The sequence below is a fragment of the Opisthocomus hoazin genome, chromosome 4 (assembly GCF_030867145.1).
Source record: "Opisthocomus hoazin isolate bOpiHoa1 chromosome 4, bOpiHoa1.hap1, whole genome shotgun sequence".
In the NCBI taxonomy this organism is placed as follows: domain Eukaryota; kingdom Metazoa; phylum Chordata; class Aves; order Opisthocomiformes; family Opisthocomidae; genus Opisthocomus; species Opisthocomus hoazin.
This window is the reverse complement of record NC_134417.1, coordinates 17,573,041-17,593,899: the sequence shown is the minus strand read 5'-3', so window position 1 is coordinate 17,593,899 and position 20,859 is coordinate 17,573,041. Positions and strand designations below refer to the sequence as shown.

At 43.0% G+C, this 20,859-nt stretch overlaps 1 protein-coding gene across 1 annotated transcript; it reads right to left on the bottom strand.

The window, feature by feature from the left end:
• Window positions 1-98: 98 nt before the first annotated feature.
• On the bottom strand, window positions 99-16,763 carry FYTTD1 (forty-two-three domain containing 1). Its single transcript, XM_075418124.1, has 9 exons — window positions 16,588-16,763; window positions 13,122-13,253; window positions 8,957-9,102; window positions 8,078-8,190; window positions 7,159-7,255; window positions 5,117-5,178; window positions 4,183-4,257; window positions 3,243-3,369; window positions 99-2,157 (listed from the first exon to the last, which is right to left on the bottom strand). Exons 1-9 carry the CDS (start codon window positions 16,748-16,750, stop codon window positions 2,062-2,064), a joined length of 1,011 nt encoding a protein of 336 aa, XP_075274239.1. The 5' UTR covers window positions 16,751-16,763; the 3' UTR covers window positions 99-2,061.
• Between the last annotated feature and the right edge of the window lie 4,096 nt (window positions 16,764-20,859).

Sequence of the window (20,859 nt, the reverse complement as noted above, 5' to 3'; positions counted from 1 at the left end):
ATAAGAATTTAATCATTAAGAACCCCTTGAATGGTATCAGAAAATTCACATAACCAACATATTGTCCAGGTGGTTATAACAGGAACAAGACAGTAATAAACCTGCAACATTTTATTAAGAAAAAAAAAAACCAGCTTCAGAATAGATCAAATGTAGTAACGTTTCCAAAAAATACCAAAAGGTACAGTGTAAATCATCTTCTCATTAAATATAAACTAGCATTTTTTGATGCACTGCATCAATGTTTTGCATCTATGTTGATGCAAAAGAATTTTTTTGTTGCATCCTGGCACATGGAAAATGTATACACTGAAACAGGATGACTGACACCACTTTTTAACTACTCAAATTCTAACAAGGGGACTTTTTTTTTAAAAAAAACAATCCTACTAGTAATTAATGAAATAAAACAACTTAACACCATTACATTTAGTTTGCTTCTGCTAAGGTATATTTTTTCAACATTAAAAATAAGGGTTTAAGTACTATATAGCATCAAGGATGCACTCTGACTTTAAAACTGCTATACAAACAAAAGCCCTTCTACTGTCAAATGCTTTTCAATGTTGAAGTTCCTGGTAAATGCTAGTTAACTTGGGATTTGAGATAAAAATGCAAGGAAACCAACTCTGTAAGAAGTCAAATGTAAATTCTTCAAGAACAATAAAAGGAATTAAACCCACTTCAAACACCATAAACATTTCTGGATGCAGCAAGCCAACCATTCTTTTACCTGATTGTACCTAAATCTCATTGCTATAGAACAGTGGTAAGCTCATCAGCTCCTGGTCTGGAAGCAATTCTGAAGAGGTGCCTCAGTTTTAGGGATCATATAAATTCACATTAAGGACACCTGAGTTCTTACTACCCTACAGATTCCGATGCACAAAGCTAGGCTTAAAGCAAGTGACTACACGCTGCTGCTTAACGCCTTACACGTGCTGGCAAACTGAGGGCTTTCCTCCAGAAACGTTCCCCATTTTCAGCCAATTTCAAGATGTCTGACCAGTTCTGATCAGCTTCGCATCTCACCTCTCTTTGGTATAGACAAACAAGTGCCATTAGATTGCTTGCCTCTAGCTATTTGTAAGAGCCAGAGAAGACCCTCCAGGGCAAGGTACACAAGATGAGAATCCTGTGTCTAGGAGGGTAAGGAACTCTACCATACCACTGACTTCCGTGAGAACGGTTGTATTTATTTCTATTAAATTATTCAAAAATGTGAAGTTATTGCATTAAGTTTATGAAAAAACTTACAAAAAGAAATAAAGCAAAAGTTTAAGAAAAAAACAGGACAGATACTCCATTTACAGAGGAGAATGATGAACTTGAGCTATTTGTAATATAAATTATTCTCATACTGCCTGTGCAGTAGTCCTGCAATATGATCTGGACCACTTTTAAGGGTAAGAGTAGAATAGTCTACATCCCAATTACATATTTTGGGTCTCAGCTAACAGCTTTATTTGTGAAAGTGAGGATGAAAAACATTTAGTTTTCAAGAAAAGAAAAAAAAATTGAACTTTAAAACCACAAAGAAGTACAACCAATACTCCCATGAAAAATGCCGCTACATCACTATGAAAGTATTCATGGACTGAGGCTCTGTGCCAAACTGCAGTCCAAAGGAAAGTTCATAGGCAGTCCCTAAAAAAGTCCTAAAATGGGGTTTGTAATGAAACACTTACATAATCTTTACCATAAAAGAGCGGTCAAAGAACAGATATTGAGCACTCCTAAACAAACAAAAAAAGACTTTTAAAATTTGTGTTTGTGTTTTGGTTGCAAGATGAACCAAAATCAGTGTTTGTCATCAGCTGGGCAACAGAATCTTTTCCAACCAGGTGACGGTGCCACTCCAGCGGATCAGTTTCCCCACTTTCCCCCCCTCAGGGCATCATGTCTTTTACCACTGGAAGGAAAAGTAACACAGACAGATAGCTCTGCCATCATCTTAGCAAGAAGTCTGGAGAATTTCAGTGATGTATGCTGTGTTCTTCTGCCCACTTTTATCTCAGTTTCTCAGGTAGGTGGGATCGGTGCTCAAGTCCATCTGTCGGGCTAGCCCACTGTTACGAAACGGCTTCCTTTGTGCTGAGACAGCGCTGTTCTTTGTTCCTTCAGGATCCCAAAACGTTCATTCAGCGTCATCCCTGTCTGAAAAATAAAGTCATTTAACCATAAACTTAAAAGAAGTTAGGTTAATTTAATCAAAGTAATGGAGACAAGAATAATTTTTTCCTCATTCTGTATCATCACTTGACTTCTTAATTGCCTCACTTGAATTAAAGAAAAAAAAAAAGGACGTTTAATTTAATTTCATCATTTCCTGCACCATTTAAAAATCAGATTGGACTATACATCAAGAGAATTCCTTAAGAACACATGGTACACAATGTCAAGACTGAAAGTCTACTCAAAATATTGTAACTTAAACTGAGAGCAGACAGACGGAAAAAGGGAACTTTCACTACACTCGTTTCCCCACACAGATTCTATGCAACTTTAACCGTGTTAACGCAGGTTGCTTTCCAGTCCACCCAGCTGAGGCAGTAGGCTGGAGTCTAGTTCAAAAGTTCAATTAATTTTACAATATAGTAGTAGACTATTTTTGACACACTGCTTATTCACAGAAGGAACAAATCCAGACCAATGTCCTGACCCCATGTAGTTTTCTACAGCTGGCAGTAAGGAGCTGATTACAAGAACAGCACCTAACTCTGTCACCCTGTAAGAATTCCTTCAATGACAGCACTAAGATTCCAGCACTAAATTACCTGTCGTCATGAAACTTTTGAAAAATCACTCATCTTTCAAGCCTGTACGTCATCACATTTGATTTTTTTTTTCCTAGATGGATAGCAGAAGTTGCCTTATAAATTCAGCTGTCAGGATTCCACGCAGGTTACACAACTGAAAGCAGCTCATCCCTGAATTATGCACGCTTGCAGATTCAAGAACAGCAGGAACACCAGAAGGCTTTTAGAAATATTCAACAATTTAAATGTCATTTAAAACATGTGGTCATGCAAGACATGAACTAGAGGAACAGGAACAGTGAGTTTAGTTACTTGCTTGAAGTTACATAGCAAGTTAGTGGAAGAACTGGAAGTGGAAACAAGAAGTAGTCACTAGTTCCCTTTTTCTGTCACTAGTGAGTCTAGGAGGAAAGTGCCTGGCTCACTAGCTTTTATCTGTCTTGAAACTACTCTTCCACAGTTACGGAAAGAAACTGCATTTACCTGTTTCCCAACACTATTAATATCAAACTGGAGCGGAACCCCTTTAGGAATCTTCTTCTCTTCAGATTGGTCCCTCTTCATCAGAAAGGGTGGCACAGGAGTACGACTTAATCGTAATTTCTGGGAACTGTGAAAGGAGAATTTTACAAAGGGCATGGTGAATTTGTGTTTTATGCAATAAAGCCTTAATGCTGACAGCGATGTGAATTTTTCATCAAGCCATTTGATCAGGCTGGCTGAATAGCTGGAGGGCACAAATTCAAGAAGGTAAAAGTCAGGCAGAACTATAAAAGGGTAGCATTTGTTATTGTTATCAGACAGCAAATGTCCTGACAGGCAGCAATCTTATCTTTTATGTCTCAGTCCTACTGACAAATCCATAATTTGCCGTTAATTATTCCCATAAATACAAAAAATAAAAATCGGTACAGTCCTCCTTACACATAAAATGCTACTAATAAAAAAAAGCTATTCAAAAGATGTTTAAAATAAAACACCTCATGAAACAAGAGTACCATCAACTCCCCAAAGACAAATACAGTAATGCTTTCTTTGAGCACAACTCTAGCAGTATCTTTATGAATTAGAGAGGAACTATTACCATCACTCAATAGCTCATTCATTTTCATTCAGACAGGGGACAAAACGAGCTGCAATTCTGTCTGATCTGGGAGAGGCAGACAAGGTGAAAATCTACCAGCCCACCACTCTTCAACTCCATATACAAGCTCCTAACTGCGAGATGCCTTGTGAAATCTAGCTGTGATATTATTCAATCACAGCTCAGAAACACCCAGAAAGGGGCCAGATTTAAAAGTCTTCACAAGAAGCTGTGACCTTGAGGTCACCTGAAATACTGTCTGCAAGGAACTTGCCAAATGGCACACAACAGCAATTTCAGTTATTCTGAGAACATTTCAGAACTTTTTTGAAAACTCACATTGGGGTTATGATTGCTCCTGGGTTGTCAATAGATACGGTCAGAATCCCTCCACTCGTGGTAGAAGTTCGCCATCTAGTTTGAAAACACAGAAATCATTTAGAAAAACATTGCAGAAATTTCAGTCAGGGTATCTTTAAATGTGTGTCCAAAACACTGGCTAGCAAAGAATGCACAAGCTTTCAGAATACAGGCCAGTACAAAGACCACATGCAGTCAAAAACTCTACAAGAAGCTTGGCTATTGATTCTTGTATCTTTTACATTATCTAAACCTATTCAGGCAAGTACTAGATATATGCTGGCAAGGTGTACCAGAACTACAGCGCTGACTGAAATGTTCACTTTTTAAAAACATTCCATTTCCTTGCCACAGACAGGGCCAAAACGGTCCCCACAGCAAATCAAAGAGGTGACAGACTGCAGGTCTGTAGCATACGCTGCTTATGGAGCCTGTTGTGTTACCAACAAACAAGCTGCAAAGAGCAGGCACAGAATGATATGGGAAAAATACATGGGGGGGAGAGCCAAGTGTCTACCTTGTGACCTGCCTTGCTTATTTCCAAACTGCTTCAGAGGCTTACATGTATATTAAATAAAATGGAAATACATCAAGAGCTCAGGAGAACATTGATATTTGCATTTTTCTTCTAGTCTATGCAGTATTCATGACTGGTGGAGATTAGTCTGATCCTCTGAAGCTACCACCTTCCCCCTCATTCCTGCAAGCATCTTATGAAAACAAACTCCTCCTGGTTAAATTAGAAGATAATTTAGGAAATAACTGAGAATAGGGGGAAGATCACTGTCACCCAGCTGATATGCCTACAGAAGAAAAAAAAAAAACCCATTCAATTATCATAGCCAGGAAGCCAGAACTAAAACGAGAATCAAAATGAGTAACCAAACTGAAGTTTTCAAAATTAAATACTTACTGACGAGTTCTCTTTACTGTCTGATTATCAAGATCATCTGCTGACTGCACTTGGGCCTGCACCTGAAAACACATCAATACAGACACCGATCTGAATACTGTTTCAATTCCCATTGTAGCAGCTGGAAATAACAGCAGTTCAAGAATGGAAGTTTAAAGCTGTTTGTACACTGCACAAACAGGTTCATGCTGTTTAATATCTTTGTCAGCGACATGGACAGTGGGACTGAGTACACCCTCCGCAAGTTTGCCAATGACACGAAGCTGTGTGGCGTGGTTGACACGCTGGAGGGAAGAGATGCCATTCAGAGGGACCTTGACAGGCTGGAGAGGTGGGCCTGCATGAACCGCATGAAGTTCAACAAGGCCAAGTGCAAGGTCCTGCACGTGGGTCAGGGCAACCCCAAACACAAGTACAGGCTGGGCGGAGAGTGGCTCAAGAGCAGCCCTGAAGAGAAGGACTTGGGGGTACTGGTGGATGAGAAGCTCAACATGAGCCAGCAGTGTGCGCTTGCAGCCCAGAAAGCCAACCGTATCCTGGGCTGCATCAAGAGAAGTGTGTCCAGCAGGTCGAGGGAGGGGATTCTGCCCTTTTACTCCACTCTCATGAGACCCTGAAGTACTGCATCCAGCTCTGGAGCCTACAACATAAGAAGGACATGGATGTGTTGGAGCAGGTCCAGAGGAGGGCCACAAAGATGATCAGAGGGCTGGAGTACCTCTCCTACAAGGACAGGCTAAGAGAGTTGCGGATGTTTGCCCTGGAGAAGAGAAGGCTCTGGGGTGACCTTAGAGCAGCCTTCCAGTACCTGAAGGGGGCCTACGGGAAGGATGGAGAGGGGCTTTTCACAAGGGTGTGTAGTGATAGGACAAGGGGGAATGGCTGTAAACTAAAAGAGGGAAGATTTAGATTAGATATTAGGAAGAAATTCTTCACCATGAGCGTGGTGAGGCACTGGAACAGGTTGCCCAGAGAAGCTGTGGCTGCCCCCTCCCTGGCAGTGTCCAAGGCCAGGCTGGACGGAGCTCTGAGCAGCCTGGTCTAGTGGAAGGTGTCCCTGCTCATGGCAGGAGGGTTGGAACCAGATGATCTTTAAGGTCCCTTCCAATCCTTACCATTCTATGATTCTGCTTTCAGAGGACTTAAAAGATAACTTTGTAAGATATTGGGAAGAAATTATTTTAAGAACACAAAATGATTTAAACAAAATTGTCAATGACAGTAACTTCACCAATAAAGAGATGGAAACATTTTTGAGGACTATGTCAGCAAACATACACTTTACCAAGATACACCAAAATGTTATCAGGCCAGCAAGAAAAACCTGGCTAGCTCCTAATCTGATCAATCTGATCAACATACATAATATCCATTATGCCACTAAGTCCCACTCCTGTTTAAAAGGACTTTTGTTTTGTTTTTCTTCCTCCTGATCCCGTCTGTATTCTGCAATCCATGCAGATGGAAGATGGGAGCTACTTACAGTCACAACAATGGCAGATGTAGAATAAGGGCACAAATGAAAACCAAGAACACCAGTGTCATTCACTGCACACTCTCTATTCTCTCGATCTTAATCAAAATGACTAAAAAAATAAAAAAATCCTAAAGTAACTAAAATAGCAACTTAGATAACTACAATAAATAACCCCAAAATAACTACAAACCCCCACAATACCCCAACAAACATAATCACATTCTAAAAAATGTTTCTGGTCTATGCTGCACCGAAAGGCAACTTTTGAAAGCTGCACAGTGCTTTCTAACACTCACTTTTAAAAAGAAAAACTGCCCTCAAACACTTTGACAAGTTCCATGCCCCCCTGAACAGTCCAGGTCCACTGAAACAGGAACCAAGACTCAATGGGTTATAGAAACTGATGAGGGCAAGTACATTTTGCTAGAAGAACCCATACCTATTTCCCAGTCTACTTCAAGCTTCTACTCAGATCTCATATTAAAAGTCAATTTGTTCATGTCAGTATTATAGGTTAGCTTAGAACCTGTGGCACAGTTTTGTTGTTTTCAGTAATTTTTATTACCTTCAGGCCCCTTCTAAACAGGAAAGTTGCTTGACGAGTGTCTTTCTGCTGATTTAGTTTGTTTCCAATTCTGGCAAAAGTGGATGGCATGTTATTCCTGTAGTATGTATTAAACTATAGTTATTAAAGGCTCCACAGGTAACATCTTAGAGAGACTACTATGAAAGTCAGGAAACTGCCAATACATCCATAACAACATCTGCAATGCTGCTTCTTTGAGGCTCAACATTTTAGTTGCAATAAGCTTCTCATCTACAACACACATTAATCATAAGTGGAGCAATCACTTCTGTTACATAGAAGCCTTGCACTCCTGTCACAGGACAGTGTGGTTATTAACTATGTTTTTTACTTTGCTCAGTATCCTCCAGCACCTTAAGCACTGCTGATCAGATGAAAAAAAAAGAAGCAGTCTTGGTATGTATAAAGAAAGTTTGTTTACAGTTTCCATAATAGTCACATAGTGAAAATTTTCACCATGGAAACCAGTTAAGGCACAGTTCGTAACAGACACGTTAATTCCAGCACAAACAGAACATGCAATAGCTTCCATGAAACTGAAGATGGCACCAGCTTCCACAAAGGCATTTTCTTTAGAATGTTCAGTCACTAAACCATAGCTGTCACTTCAAAGCCACTGAAATCCACGCTGGCCATTTCCATACAGGCTGCCTATGATTTAAAGGAAGGCAGCATACCAGGGGCTCAGATAGAGTGGCTTTGTATATCTGGCTTTGTATCGAGGTTACTTTTTTCCCCACTCTTGGCTTCCAGAGTTGTAGAACTTCATGCACATAGCAGTCTTGACCATAGTACTACTGCTGGTACCTACCATCTTCTCTTGGACTCAGCCCTGTCAAACAAGACTCACTACAGAAGGTTGTCAAGAAGAGTTCAGCAAGCAGACATGGTATTTTACCTTCTGTTTAGCAGGGCAGGCCTCCTAAGGGCTGGAGCTTGTTTTCTCTGCATTTCAGATTGCCTCTGCAGGTTTGCTTTCTTTTTCAAAACTGGGTAATTCCGCTGTGCGTTCTTAAAAAACAGTAAATATATAGCATATATGTACACTGTATACACACAAACAATTTTCCTTCAATTTCCATTTACAAACGGCATATAGAATATGTACGGCTCTGCTGACCTTTCAGACTTGTATAATTTGAAAATACCTTCTACACTCATGAATTCTGTAATTTCCCTCATTGCCAGGAAAAAAAAAAAAGCAGAGCTTAGGAGTTACTTTCTGATGACTGTATCTCCCTAAATTGACAAAATACATGCTCCACATATCTTTTCTTCACAAATCCAAAAGCAATCCCCATTTTACGGTACTGAATGAGGTGGAGCAGGCAACAATGCACTGGAGGAGCGCAGAAGAGGCAGCCTGCTGATGGAGTTAAGTATTTTGCAAAAACTTCCATTTTTGTAACAGGCTCATGCTTAACCCCAGCATGTCAGCTGAATCATTGGTTTGTAACAAAGCAATGCGAAGACAAGAAATCCTAATAAGTGACCTTTTCTTATGAAAATACAGTAACTACCTCCGTACTTGCACAGAATATACTTCTGTACTTCGATTTCCATGACTTGCAACCCAGTTAAGTGTTAAAAAACCCTTTCAAACCTGGTCATTAACCACCTTCCTCAAAATAAGCAAGAACTTAGCTTACCCATTCCCAATTTAATAGAAGGCTGTACCAGACATCTGCATTTTATATTTCAGTAGCACTGTTCTGAAGCCATTGTGTTTAATTTTTTAATCCGTTTTCACATGAACCACCAGAATTGTATTAATTACCTTCTCGCTAAGTGGCTGTCTGTTCAGAGGACTAATTCCTTTGCGTGAACCCATTGCTTTCTTGGCTGCCAAGCCAGTTATAACTCCATAAGAACGCTTCTTCCCTGCTATCCTCTTTCTGCGTCCCAAACGATTTTTACCATAACCTGCAATAAGCATGAAGAGAGCAACAATTCTTATTGAAAGAAAAAGCTTATGCTATGCAGGCAACACAAGTTATCTGTCTGCACACTTCGAGCCTTAGAGTAGAAGCTATCGCTACACTTGAAGACAATTTGGTCATTCAGTTATTTTAGCAGGTCTCGCCCAATCCCTAGCACAACAATAAGCAGCTTCTCATATAAATTACAGTTTTGCTCTAGCTCATTGTATTAATTTATGTTGAAAATTTGTTATTTGACATGTCTACAGAGACAACTTCAAGTCATTCTGGCACAGAAAACTACCAAAATACACTGAAATGGAACTTCATCAAGTGCTGAATAATAAAAAAACCCCAAAACAAAAAAAAACCCAGCACCCCACCTGCCGGGTCTCAGCATCCGTGAAAGGACAGGAACGACTCTCACACCCATTGCTAAGATACACAGTCAGATACTTTTATTCCCCCGCTTCTGCGGTTATATACATTTGCCATATCTGTACACACGATTACACTTACATCGGATAGGCTACAGACATACATCACACACCGTTCACAAGCCCCACATTCCCTTATAATTGGCAACTACGCACTAACACCAATAGCAACAGACCGCCTGCACGTCCTTGAACACATCTTGTTTTTGCTAACCCACATCATGTACACTCTCAGAACTTTCTCAATTGCTATTCTTAGCTGTCCTTTCCAGCAGCCTATGCTATGCTAACTGTTTTGCTTAAGCGGCCTAGTCATGCTAACTCTCAAACTACATCGACCCCAACACCCACCCATTCAGCAAACTTTAAACTACCAGTTTAATTTAAAGAAAAAAAAAAAGCAACTTCAAAGCCTATTTATTTAGATCAGTGGTTACCAAGACATGACTTCCGAAAAAAGAACATAGCCGCTGGCCCACAAAACCATATTAAACAGTGTATGAATTACATCACATTTAAAGTGTTTTCAATTAGAAGTCTGCATGGCAGTCTGGACAAAACTAAGAATTGAAAGCAGCCTTTGCATGTAGAACGCTTGTAAGTCTGAGGTCTGTAGTATAAACATTTCAAATCTCCAGTTACAGGGGCTTGGTTAACCCTGTCTGGAGCCATTTAGCTTCACGCTATGAATACAGACCATGTTTCAGTTTTATCCCTAAGCATCAATCCCCTCTAGAACCTCAGACGGCAAGATAAATTTAAGACTAAGAAGTCGGCTCTACAGCAACAGACACATCTAGTTTTTATGTATCAGACTTCACAGCATCAATAATAAATCTGTGCTTCTTCAGGAGACAGGAGCCATCACATCAGGCAGGCCATCGATCAGAAACCAGCTTAGACAAATTTGCCATAGAGAAACTGCTACGTACCCACATTTTGTGGACAGTTAGCAATGCTGCTCTTTTCAAAGAGAAAAGCTGAGAAACAGGGTTACTTAGGCTGCAAGAGACCTCGCGAGCTCTCTGGACCAACTTCTGCTCAAATAAATGACAGCCTCAAAGTTAGCTCAGCCTGCACAGGGTTTTGTGCAGTTGCATTCCGTGTATCACCAAGGACAACTTTTATTTAAACGAACAATGTTCTTCTCTCTGAAAAGAGTCCAGCTCAAGTTCCTCGCTTCTTTCCAGAGAGTTTGGCAGCCACTTCTAAAACCACAAGGAATTGAATGCTGTTGACCATTTGTGGTTTCTGTAGCTGTCCACAAACAACAGAGGATTTGCTACTTATCAGAGTGACTTCAATGGCAACAGAGCAGCAATAAATCTATCACTCGTAAGTTACTAATAACTACAATGCTCAGAAGAACTCTTGAATGATACCTTCTGCTCAAAAAACACTATGAAAGAGGTTTGCTTTCAATGGTAGAAAATGTGTGGAGCTGTACAGGAGGGAGCAGTTAAAGCTATTCACAACATCGCAACATGTCATGAATCTGGCAATTATGCAGAAAAAATGTTTGCTTTATCCTAGAACAAGGGCAGGCAAGGAGGGAAGGTTCCCAGAGAGAAAGGTAACTGCCAAGACAGTTGTATTTAGAGTCTTATATTAGCAGCTTAAGTTCCTCCTAAAATTCCAAATTCTAATACTTGCTTTTGTGCCCTTTGGATCATAAACTGCCATTTGACAACTGTGGTCATAAATAGAAGCCTACATGTTTGATAATCTACAACTTCAATTCACTTATTCTTTCACCTACACAAATATTCTTATACTTGGGCTGGCTGATGTAAAATATTTTCTTCCGCTGTCACCAGTTTACTAAAGATGCCCAAATGAAGCAAGACTGCCATGTTGGCCTGTACAAAAAGCAAACATGACATCCCATTGATGCCTAAAGTCACCTGTGTCTAAAACGCTAACTACGAACTGCTGCTACAATAAATGACAAAAGCAATGACAAAGATAAAGTGGTGATCACTGTAAATACACCAGTATTTGGCTGGGATAGAGTTAATTTTCCTCCCAGTAGCTGCTATGTTTTGGATTTAGTAGGAGAAGAATGTTGGTAACACTGATGTTTTCAGTTGTTGCTATAAATCAAGGACTTTTTCCAGTTTCTCATATTCTCACATTTCAGGTGTGGAGGAGCTGGGAGGGAGCACAGCCAGCTAGACAGCCAAGCTGGCCAGTGGAAATATTCCATACCATTAACATCATGCTCAGTTTATGAATGGGGGTTGGTGGGGGGCAGGAGGCTATCGGCTTCCCCCCAGGAGTCTGAATCCTCTGTTGACTGGGAGTTTGAACTTTTTTCGGGCTGGAAATCAGTTGTCAGGTGGTGAGAAAAACTGCATTGTATATAGTTTGTTTTCCATATTCATTATGATCATTGTTACGATAATTACTACTCTTAGTAGTATTTACTTTGTTGTCGTAGGTTGAGATAAAGCCCATTTAATGCGAGTTTCCCCATTTGTCCATTTCTCCTCCCCAACCCACAGGGGGAAGGGCGAGTGAGCAGCTGTCTACTGCATAGTTGCCGGCTGCCGGGTTAAACTACAAGAGCTGTGTATTTGTGTTAAATAAATGCTACTAAACAAGAAATTGCATGTATTAACTTGAACACTTCATTAGCTTGGACTGAGGTGGTAAACTTTCTGATTATTTTCCGTATTTTGATAATCCAGTGCTAAAAAGTTAAATTTTCAAAATTGAACACAAGCAAAACCAGTCTATACTTCAAGCAGGTGCTGGCCATGTAATGGACTAAAACTTAGGAATCATTTTAGACTATCGTTTATTTAAAAAACCTCTGACAGTTACTCAGGTAATCTACAGTAAAACTGTTATTGTGCATTTTTCCTCTCTTCACTCCATGCCTATATGATTTTTTTTCCCCACTTGTCTATTCCACTGTAAAAACATTGACTTAAGAAGGCTGACATTGTGCTTCCTTTGTATCCCAAGGTCTTAACAACAAAAGCCAACTTGGACACTCTGCACTATCCATTTACATATCCCAGAGGCAGCATTACAGTCTGCAGTAACAGCTATTTTGGGGAGGCCTACTAAGAGAATTTTACCTAAAAAATATAAATATGCTGACTCTTTTGCACAAAGCTCTGAGCTCTGGCAAGGCCTCCACATTCCCTAATATACAGGCTTTGGCATAAGCACTCTTTCTATCCATCTCTGAGAAGGAACAAAGTATCAACACAACTTCCAACACTAAAATAGCTTTTTAAAATCAGAAAAAAAGCCAATCTTCCCTTGAGTGAAACAGAGTCCATCAAGCACCTAAGCTCCCTGCTGACCTAACACGTCAATGGCTTTCTCACACTGAACCAGAAACAAAACCAAAGACAAATGCATCACAAAGAACTGAATTATAGTCAAAACTGCATACACTTCGATTCAAAAGACATTTAAAGAACTTTCAAAATACATTTGTTCAAAGACATTTGTGTGTCTTTTAAAGATGCCTGAACTGATCATGTCAATCCACACATTTTCATCAGGTTACATTTCAGCTAAAAAAAAAAATAAAAAATTGCGTAATCCACATTCTGTTTGACATACACACCTTTCTGCTGTTGGATTCCCCACTTGGAGCCTGGTGTCATGAACTGTCGAGTTCGATTCTGATGAAGACCCCTCTTCATTTTGGGGGAATATTGCTTTCTCTCTTCTTTCTTGTTCAGTTTAATAATATCATCTGTAAGAAGAAAAAGAAAAATTTGACATACTGCAGACATATTCTAGTTCTGAAGAAAAAAACCCTTGCAGCTTGAAATCATAGGAAACAGACCAGTTAATCTTGCAAAGCCAGCACAAACAAGTTAAGGTTCCAGAAATACTATTGCCTTAAAACATCCAACCCCTGTTAGTCTTATGAAGTACTTTATAATATAATGCTCTAGCAAAAGAGAAGCAGTTGCATACATCCAGAACATCCAAGAGACTTGAAAGATCATGGCATTCAGCCCAACATTAAATTTTAAATTGAATGACTCCATTAGTTTCTGTGTGCCACTAAAGAAAACGTAATCCCACCTCGCCCCCAGACTTTGCAGATTCCAGACAAAATGTCAATTCAAGCCTTAGTTCTTCCATACTAAATTACTTAAGAAAAATTACACAGAGAGAACTCAGCTTATCAGTTATCTTCATATGGTCAGAGGTTGAGATTATGGGAAAAAAGCAAGCGAGGCTCCTCTCCCCAGGTATATGCAATCCAAAGTAATCACCTCATCTACTATCCAGAGAAACAATGTTAAACAAATTATTCACTGATTTAAAAGTATGTCTAAGACAATAAACTGATGAAAAGTGAACAGCAGATCTGTCAAGTGCAAACCATGCCACACCAGCTTCATTTCCTTCACTGATCTGGTGGCTAGCTCAGGAGATAAGCATAAAGCAACAGATGTGGCATGCTTTTATTTGACTGTTAGCTTGTTTACAAAAACACCATAAAGGAGAATGTCAAATTATGTTCATTGCATCTAGATCATGAGAGCACAACTGATAAACATGTTCTGTTTCAACATGGAGGTACCACAAACATGTGGACATTCTGTTATGAGCCAGAGAGAGATGGGAACAGGGTTACTGTGTTGAACAGAGTTCAAACGGACTTGGACAGGGCAGAACAGAGCAAACAGCGTAAAGAAAACAAAAAAAATCACAACATTACTATCCAATGTTTTATATCCTGATGAGGTAAAACTAAGAGAAAATCAGCTTGCTTTGCTGCCAAAATGATTGAATATTCAGAAAAAAATCTATTAGGATAAGGAATATTGAAACAGGTCACTTAGAGTTTGATTTCTATAGAAACTTCTTTACCAAAGGGATCAGCCCTGGAGCAAGGATTCCCAAACCATACTTTTTATACAACAAAGGAAACCAAAGGCACTGCATAATTATTTACAGCTCCAAAATAGCATAAATAATCACTGTCAACAGTAATACTCAAACCAGGAGCATTATTTGAATGTAGCACCACTAATAAAGTGATGTTCAAACAAAACCTGAAGCTTCCAAAACTGTTACAGTAGAGTATGTAATTCTGTGTAACGGCTGCTGCCATTCCTATCTACCTGTGATACAAAACCACCACGTGCAGAAAGCACAGATTCTTGCTTCACAGTTCATCTGCTCCATCTTAAATCCCATTTTTCCAACTTTGCTGCTGCTACACACAGGGTTACAAGTTTTTAAAGAGAAGAGCAAAAGTTTCAGCTATTCTCTTATTTGCAAAAATGTAGGATGTCTGGGACTTTATGCATTTGTTAGCTGAGGCATTCTGAATGCTGAAGCATTCTGCTGTCTTGCCTGAGATCAGAGATCAAACCTACAGCCAGAGCAGCACAACAATCTGGGAACACTATCAAACTGAAAGCTTAGCTTCAGACGAGTTACACGTAACACACTAGCAACAAAAATAGGTTTAATCTTTACTACCACATGAAAAAATACTCAATGTTAAGATCTAGATCTTAAGATTTCTTAGATTAACATTGTGTCAATTTTTTTGGTATCATGATAGATGTGGGATTGCATCTTATCTTTGTTTACATCAGACCACACAGCTTCGACTTGGGGACAGTAGCCGTGGATCACACTGTTCTCATGCAAGTTACCCTCGCACCTAAACAAGGTAAGCGACACACCCACTCACAACAGCTTCTTAAACAAGACGTCACCATGACACCGCAACAGTCCTTTGCAATCTGCTATGAGTCAATGTCCAGGACACGTAGCAGTGGCTAACCAAAATGTTAACCTGGCCAAGAAACATTAAAAAACACAAATCATTAACTCTGTTAATCTTGGTAACCTTGGAAACAAAGATTCAGTGTGCTATATTATAAGTAAATATAGATTTATATGAATGCTACTCCATATTCAGACGAACTCTAAATGTCATGTCACAAGTTATCTCCATTGCCAAAACAAAGAACTCCACTGGATTACTTACAGAAGAAAAAGAATTGTACAAATCCTCTTATTTTAAGGTGGTCCACAAAGGCCGAGTCTACCGTTAACATTCTAGTTCACACCATGACCCTGCTTTTCAAAGCAAGACTCCTGATAGCACCTACCCACTACAGTCCAGCAGTGTCATGGAGTACTCCTGGAGTGTACAAAACCCGATTTTTTCCTAATAAAATGAAACTGGAAGAGGCACTCCAGGAATGCACTAAATGTGTTCTCAACTGTTAAGGGGACTCAGTGCATAGGACCAGAACTACTCTGAGACACCTCTTTGAAACAGGTACAGCGGGGATGTCAGTTTCTCAGACACACTGGAGAGCCACAGCTCTGCAGGTCTGTAAGGAGGCCGTGCAACCTCCTGACACACACAACGAGCGGGAGGTCAGGGGAGAAAGGGGTAGCCTGGCACAGGAAAGAGACGTGGTAGAGACAACATCGCGTTTGCTCTGACAGGTAAAGCACTGCTGAGGGGTTACAAAGGAAACTTGTCATTACCGACTTGTAAACCTGAGGAGCAAAAGCAAAAAGGCCAGGCCAGCTGAGCAGCAGCCTAACCACCCCTGCAATTACGGGACGCTCCCCGAGGGCCACCCAGCAAACGGCCCGGGCACCGCGGGCCTGACCGGTGCCAAACGCAGGCAGCGTCCCGGTCTTCGGCCTGCTCCGGACACCCACATGGAACCACAGGGACCCACCCCGCCGAACCCGGCTCCTCGCTAGCCAGCGACAGCACTCCCCCGGGCCCAGACCCCCGGGAGCCCCGCTGCCCCCGGGGACACAGCCGGGCGTCGCCTCCCGTCCCCACAGACCCCCGAGCCAGCCTCGCGTTCCGCCCCCCGCCGTGCTCTGGCTGTGGTAGGGTCCTGCACCCCCCCCTCCCCCCCCGACTTGGCGCAGGCTGCCTCCCCACGCCCCGCGTTGGCTCCGCCCACGCCTGTGCCCGGCAAAGCCCGTTGGTTCGTTCCGCCCCCCCCGGCCCTAGCGCTTGGTTCAGCCCGCGCCCCTCCACCCTCTCCCCCGCAGCGGCGGGCCCGAGGTGCTCTCCTCACCCAGCGACATGTCGATCTTCTCCAGGCTGTCGCTGCTGCCGTTCCGGGCCCTCGCTGCAGCCGAGGAGCCCGAAAGCGGCGCCACAGCCCCGAACCCGCTCATGGCTACCGGCACGACCACCGCCGCCTCCCCTCGGCGCCTCGGCCAGCGTGCTGCGCGCATGCGCAGGGTGCGGCCGCGCATGCGCCGCAGCACTCCCCCGCCCAGGCGCTGGCGTCTCGCGCATGCGCAGTAACCCGCGCGGGAAGTGGCGCGCCGCCCCCTGTCGGCCGGGAGGAGCAGGGACAGCGGGGGCGGGGGGCGTCCCGGCCCTGTCCCCCCGCCCCCGCGGCTACCGGGGTGGGTCCGCCGCTGCCTGGGCGCAGGCGGCCGGGCCATTCCGGGGGCCGCCGGCGGGAGGGCTGCTCTGGGAGGGCTGCTCCGGGGACAGCGGGCGGCCTGGGCGAGGGGGAGGGTCGGCCCGGGGCGCTGGGCCTAGAAGCTGAAGGTGGGGTGGCTTCGCCGGGGACCCCGGTGCGGTTAGCAGAAATCAGTGGTTTGGGAAGAGCGCAGCCAGCGCGGGAGTTACGCCTCCAAACGTCGAACTGCAGGGTTAAGCAGGTTCCTATTTAAAAATACGATGCTGGGCTTGACATTACTGCTTAAACCCAGAACAGCGTCACCATCGGGCTGTTGTTTTCTCTGGGCTCTGCTCGGAGTTGTTATCTGCTCCAGCTTTTGGTCAGAATCACACGATTCGGAAGTTCAGAAGAGAAATGAACCGCTTGGGGTTTGAGCAAGGAATGTAGCGAAGCCTTTCCGCCCACACACACGTATTTGCATTCTGTGGAGCTGTGTGTGTTGGTGGTGGGTCAGCGCGTACCTGGCGGGCAGCTGGCTGCTGCTAAACGGGTGGTGGCAGGGCTGGCATCTACCTCTCTTTTACATGGCCGCACTTCCTTTCGTTTGGCCCTCTCGTTACTCAATTTAAGGGATGGCAGTCACCTTCGAAATCTCTACGTCTCTCTGACAGTTGGTTGAAATTGGTGAGTGACTTCCAGAGAGAGGAAAGGAAGGAGCAGATGGGCAGACGACGCGATCGCAGAGGCTGGGCTTCCGCCAGAAACCAGGCAGTAAATGCTGAAAGGAAAATCCATATCGATTTACCCTGCTCACAGTGGTCACCGGGCATTACAGCCTGCATCTCCCCGAGGGCTTGCTGGGAGCTGTGCTGAAGCTGCCCTTCAAAGCTGACTGCCCTTGCCCTCGGCCTTCAGCAGGCTTTGCAATGTGACCGAAGGACAGCTTGTTTTGGGGTTTGACTGACTGCTGCCAGGGAGGGGGAGCTCCCTACCGAGACTCCAGGGACTATGTTGCGAACACCCTTGGGCAGGAATAAATATTTCCATAGGCACGACCTTACACGCAACCTTCTCCTTGCAGCAGGAATGCTCCCACATTTCTTAATTGCCCACGTGCTCCGTATGCGCATTCACTGAAATAAATACTCCGTGGCAAAGGCGATATCCCGAGTGCCCGATACGCAGCTCGCTCCTCGCGGCTGCAATCCCCAGCGCAGTTCTGCCCTTCTGAGCTGGGAGGTGCCTGCACCCGAATGCTGTGCAGGCCCCTCGCTGCAGAACTGGAGCTCTTTCTAGGAGCATTATCATGAAAAGCAAGAATGAGAGGAGAGAGCTGAGGCTTTCTGACTTCTGTCCTGTGCTACAGATTGTTGACAAAGCCTCATTCTATCCATTTACACTCTATGCATCTCTTTCCTTTTAAAATTAAGGCAAACTATGTGCTTTTAGATGTTCCTCTTGCTGCTTTCTATTGGCTAGAAGAGGATGGCTCAGCTGGTGTCACCGGACATCTCCAGATATTGAGAGATTTTCCCTTCATCTGAGCAGGAGGAGCTCGTGACCACGGTGCTGGAGGTTGTGCGTTCTACCCCGTTTTCACCTCTGTGTTCCCCATGTGCAGCGTAAATTCAGACGTGGAGTCTTGGAGCCACAGATTTGATAATTTATGCATTTTCCTCCAGATGACAAGTAGGATTTGATGACAAGTGATTGATGACAAGTGGGACTTGAGGTTCTTAAAGTCAGGCTAAATTTTGAAAAGGAAGATGGTATCATCAGATGACCAATAAATACTAATAATAGAGGTGTCAAATAAGAGATGTGTTTTAAAAAAAACCTTTAAACCGAATTCTTGTAATGCTATAGGGTACAGCTCCATCTGGTGACTGTGTCACACTGATAAACAAATGCCTTGTTTACCCAAAACTAATATGGTAACTGCAAAGGTGGCAGATGCTGCCTGCCCTCATGACAGGTGGAAATCAGACAAAATCCAGATTGTACCACATCCATGGGTTGCATTTATTATCTAAACAGGACACCAGCTGTCTGCTGCTCAGCACAACAGAAAACCAGGCAGAGGCTGTGATCCTGAAGAGTATTTTTCTTTCATGTTCAAAATGGCTGAAATGCCGTAAGGACCATGGAGGCAACCATGCAAACATCAACTCTGGGTTTTCTGTCTGGCTCTCAGGATTATGTCAGCGTCTAGCTGAGTGACAGCGGTTCCACGCGGCATTGACAGCTATAAAGAACTAGTACTTTAACTGTATAAAGTGCTGTATAACTGCAGCCCTACTGAGTTTGCATTCACTGTAAGAAGACAGGGTGTCTAAAGTCTCCACAGGCTGTAGTGAGTGTTCGGGCTGGTTCTTTCCTCAGCCTTTCCCAGGCTCTCCCTGAGCGCCACTTGTCTCCTCACAAAAATGAGACTTCAGGGCCTGGCTGCCCAGTAATCCCTGTTGTTACGGTACGTTGTGGAGGAGTTGCAGACTAGATGTGATCTGCTGAACATCCTGGCTGAAATTCCCGGGAGGCGGTGTTAAAATTACCCAGCAGAAACCACACCCAAAGAATCCGGTACTAAATGCACTCATAGGGGACCGTCTAGTCCAAGCCGTATGTCGTGGACTGTGGAATATCACACCTGCGTTGGTCCCAGAAACGGGTGAGCTGTACAAGTGCATCTTCCAAAGGAGGTCTCTGCTTCCCTAGGGGCACAGGCACTACTCCTATTAAAAGTAGCTTCTTATTCCTAACATGAAATTGTCCAGCATCTATCAATAACTTCCAGTTCTGCCTTCTCTCTGAGGTACTTTTCATGAGTAAAGAAACTACATTGAGTAGATAAGTGACTTCATGTAACCCAAATCTTCCCCAAACAGCAATCAGGTCTGCAACATTCCCAATTCTGCTACTGTTCAGCAAAAGGATACGTATATTCTTTCATACATTTAAAATTGTTGTATTGGCACTCCTCAGATTTTACACTGGAGGATTACTCTCCGGTTTAGTCTCAGCACAGTCCCAGAAGCTAACATGTCTGTCTGTGACTATAGGCTCTGTGCAATCAGGCTTATTTTTGACATAATGATTTTTTGTATGGTCTCTAAATTGACATAGGTATTGACAATAGTGAAGTAAACAGTGGCTATAAGTAACATATTAAAAACAACGTAATGAAGCAGGGGAAAAGGAGAGATTTTTTTGAAGAAAAGAAATTTTAAAAATCCCCTGTTCAGCAACATCCAGACTATTTCTGACTTGTGGAGCTAGAAGAATCTTGTAATTCCTGATTTAGGAGCTAAATTGGATCTGTCGGCTTCAGCCGCATGCTCCTTTTCACCAGGCGTGATCGCCTACCCATGATCAAATAGTCTTGATGAATTGATCTTCTCCAGTATTTTTACAGTGAGAGTTAACACACAGCCTGATGCTCTGATACCAAACAGGCCACGTACAGCCAGTGTTTCCAGCCCACCCAGTCAGTGCAGCAGGCTCTATGCAAGAAGATTTCTGACAACCTGCCTGACAACCATGGAAGTTGTTCCACATGTGTGTACAGTTACTATCTATGGGGGGTCCTAGCCTCTTAATTAAGTGCCTTCTGAAAAACATTTTGTTGCTACTGCTTATAAAATAGCACTGTAGCACCCTGTTCCCCCAAGTGCTGCTGAAGTACTGTACTGGTAAGATAAGCCACACAGAAGGTGTTCAGGTCAAGGGGTGTCTCTTCGTGAAACCCTGGCACAGGTTGCCCAGAGAGGTGGTTGATGCTCCATCACTGGAAACATTCAAGGCCAGGCTGGACAGGGCTCTGAGCAACCTGATGGAGCTGAAGATGTCCCTGCTCGCTGCAGGGGGGTTGGACTAGATGGCCTTTAAAGGTCCCTTCCAACCCAAAGCATTCTATGGCTCTGTGTATACAGC

Excerpts from the sequence above, each read along its gene's own strand:
- FYTTD1 (XM_075418124.1), bottom strand. The coding sequence starts at position 16,750 with ATGCGCGCAGCACGCTGGCCGAGGCGCCGAGGGGAGGCGGCGGTGGTC. Across the intron at positions 13,254-16,587 it reads GAAGATCGACATGTCGCTGG|ATGATATTATTAAACTGAAC; the intron begins GTGAGGAGAGCA and ends TTCTTCTTACAG. Across the intron at positions 5,179-7,158 it reads TGTTTAGAAGGGGCCTGAAG|GTGCAGGCCCAAGTGCAGTC; the intron begins GTAATAAAAATT and ends ATGTGTTTTCAG.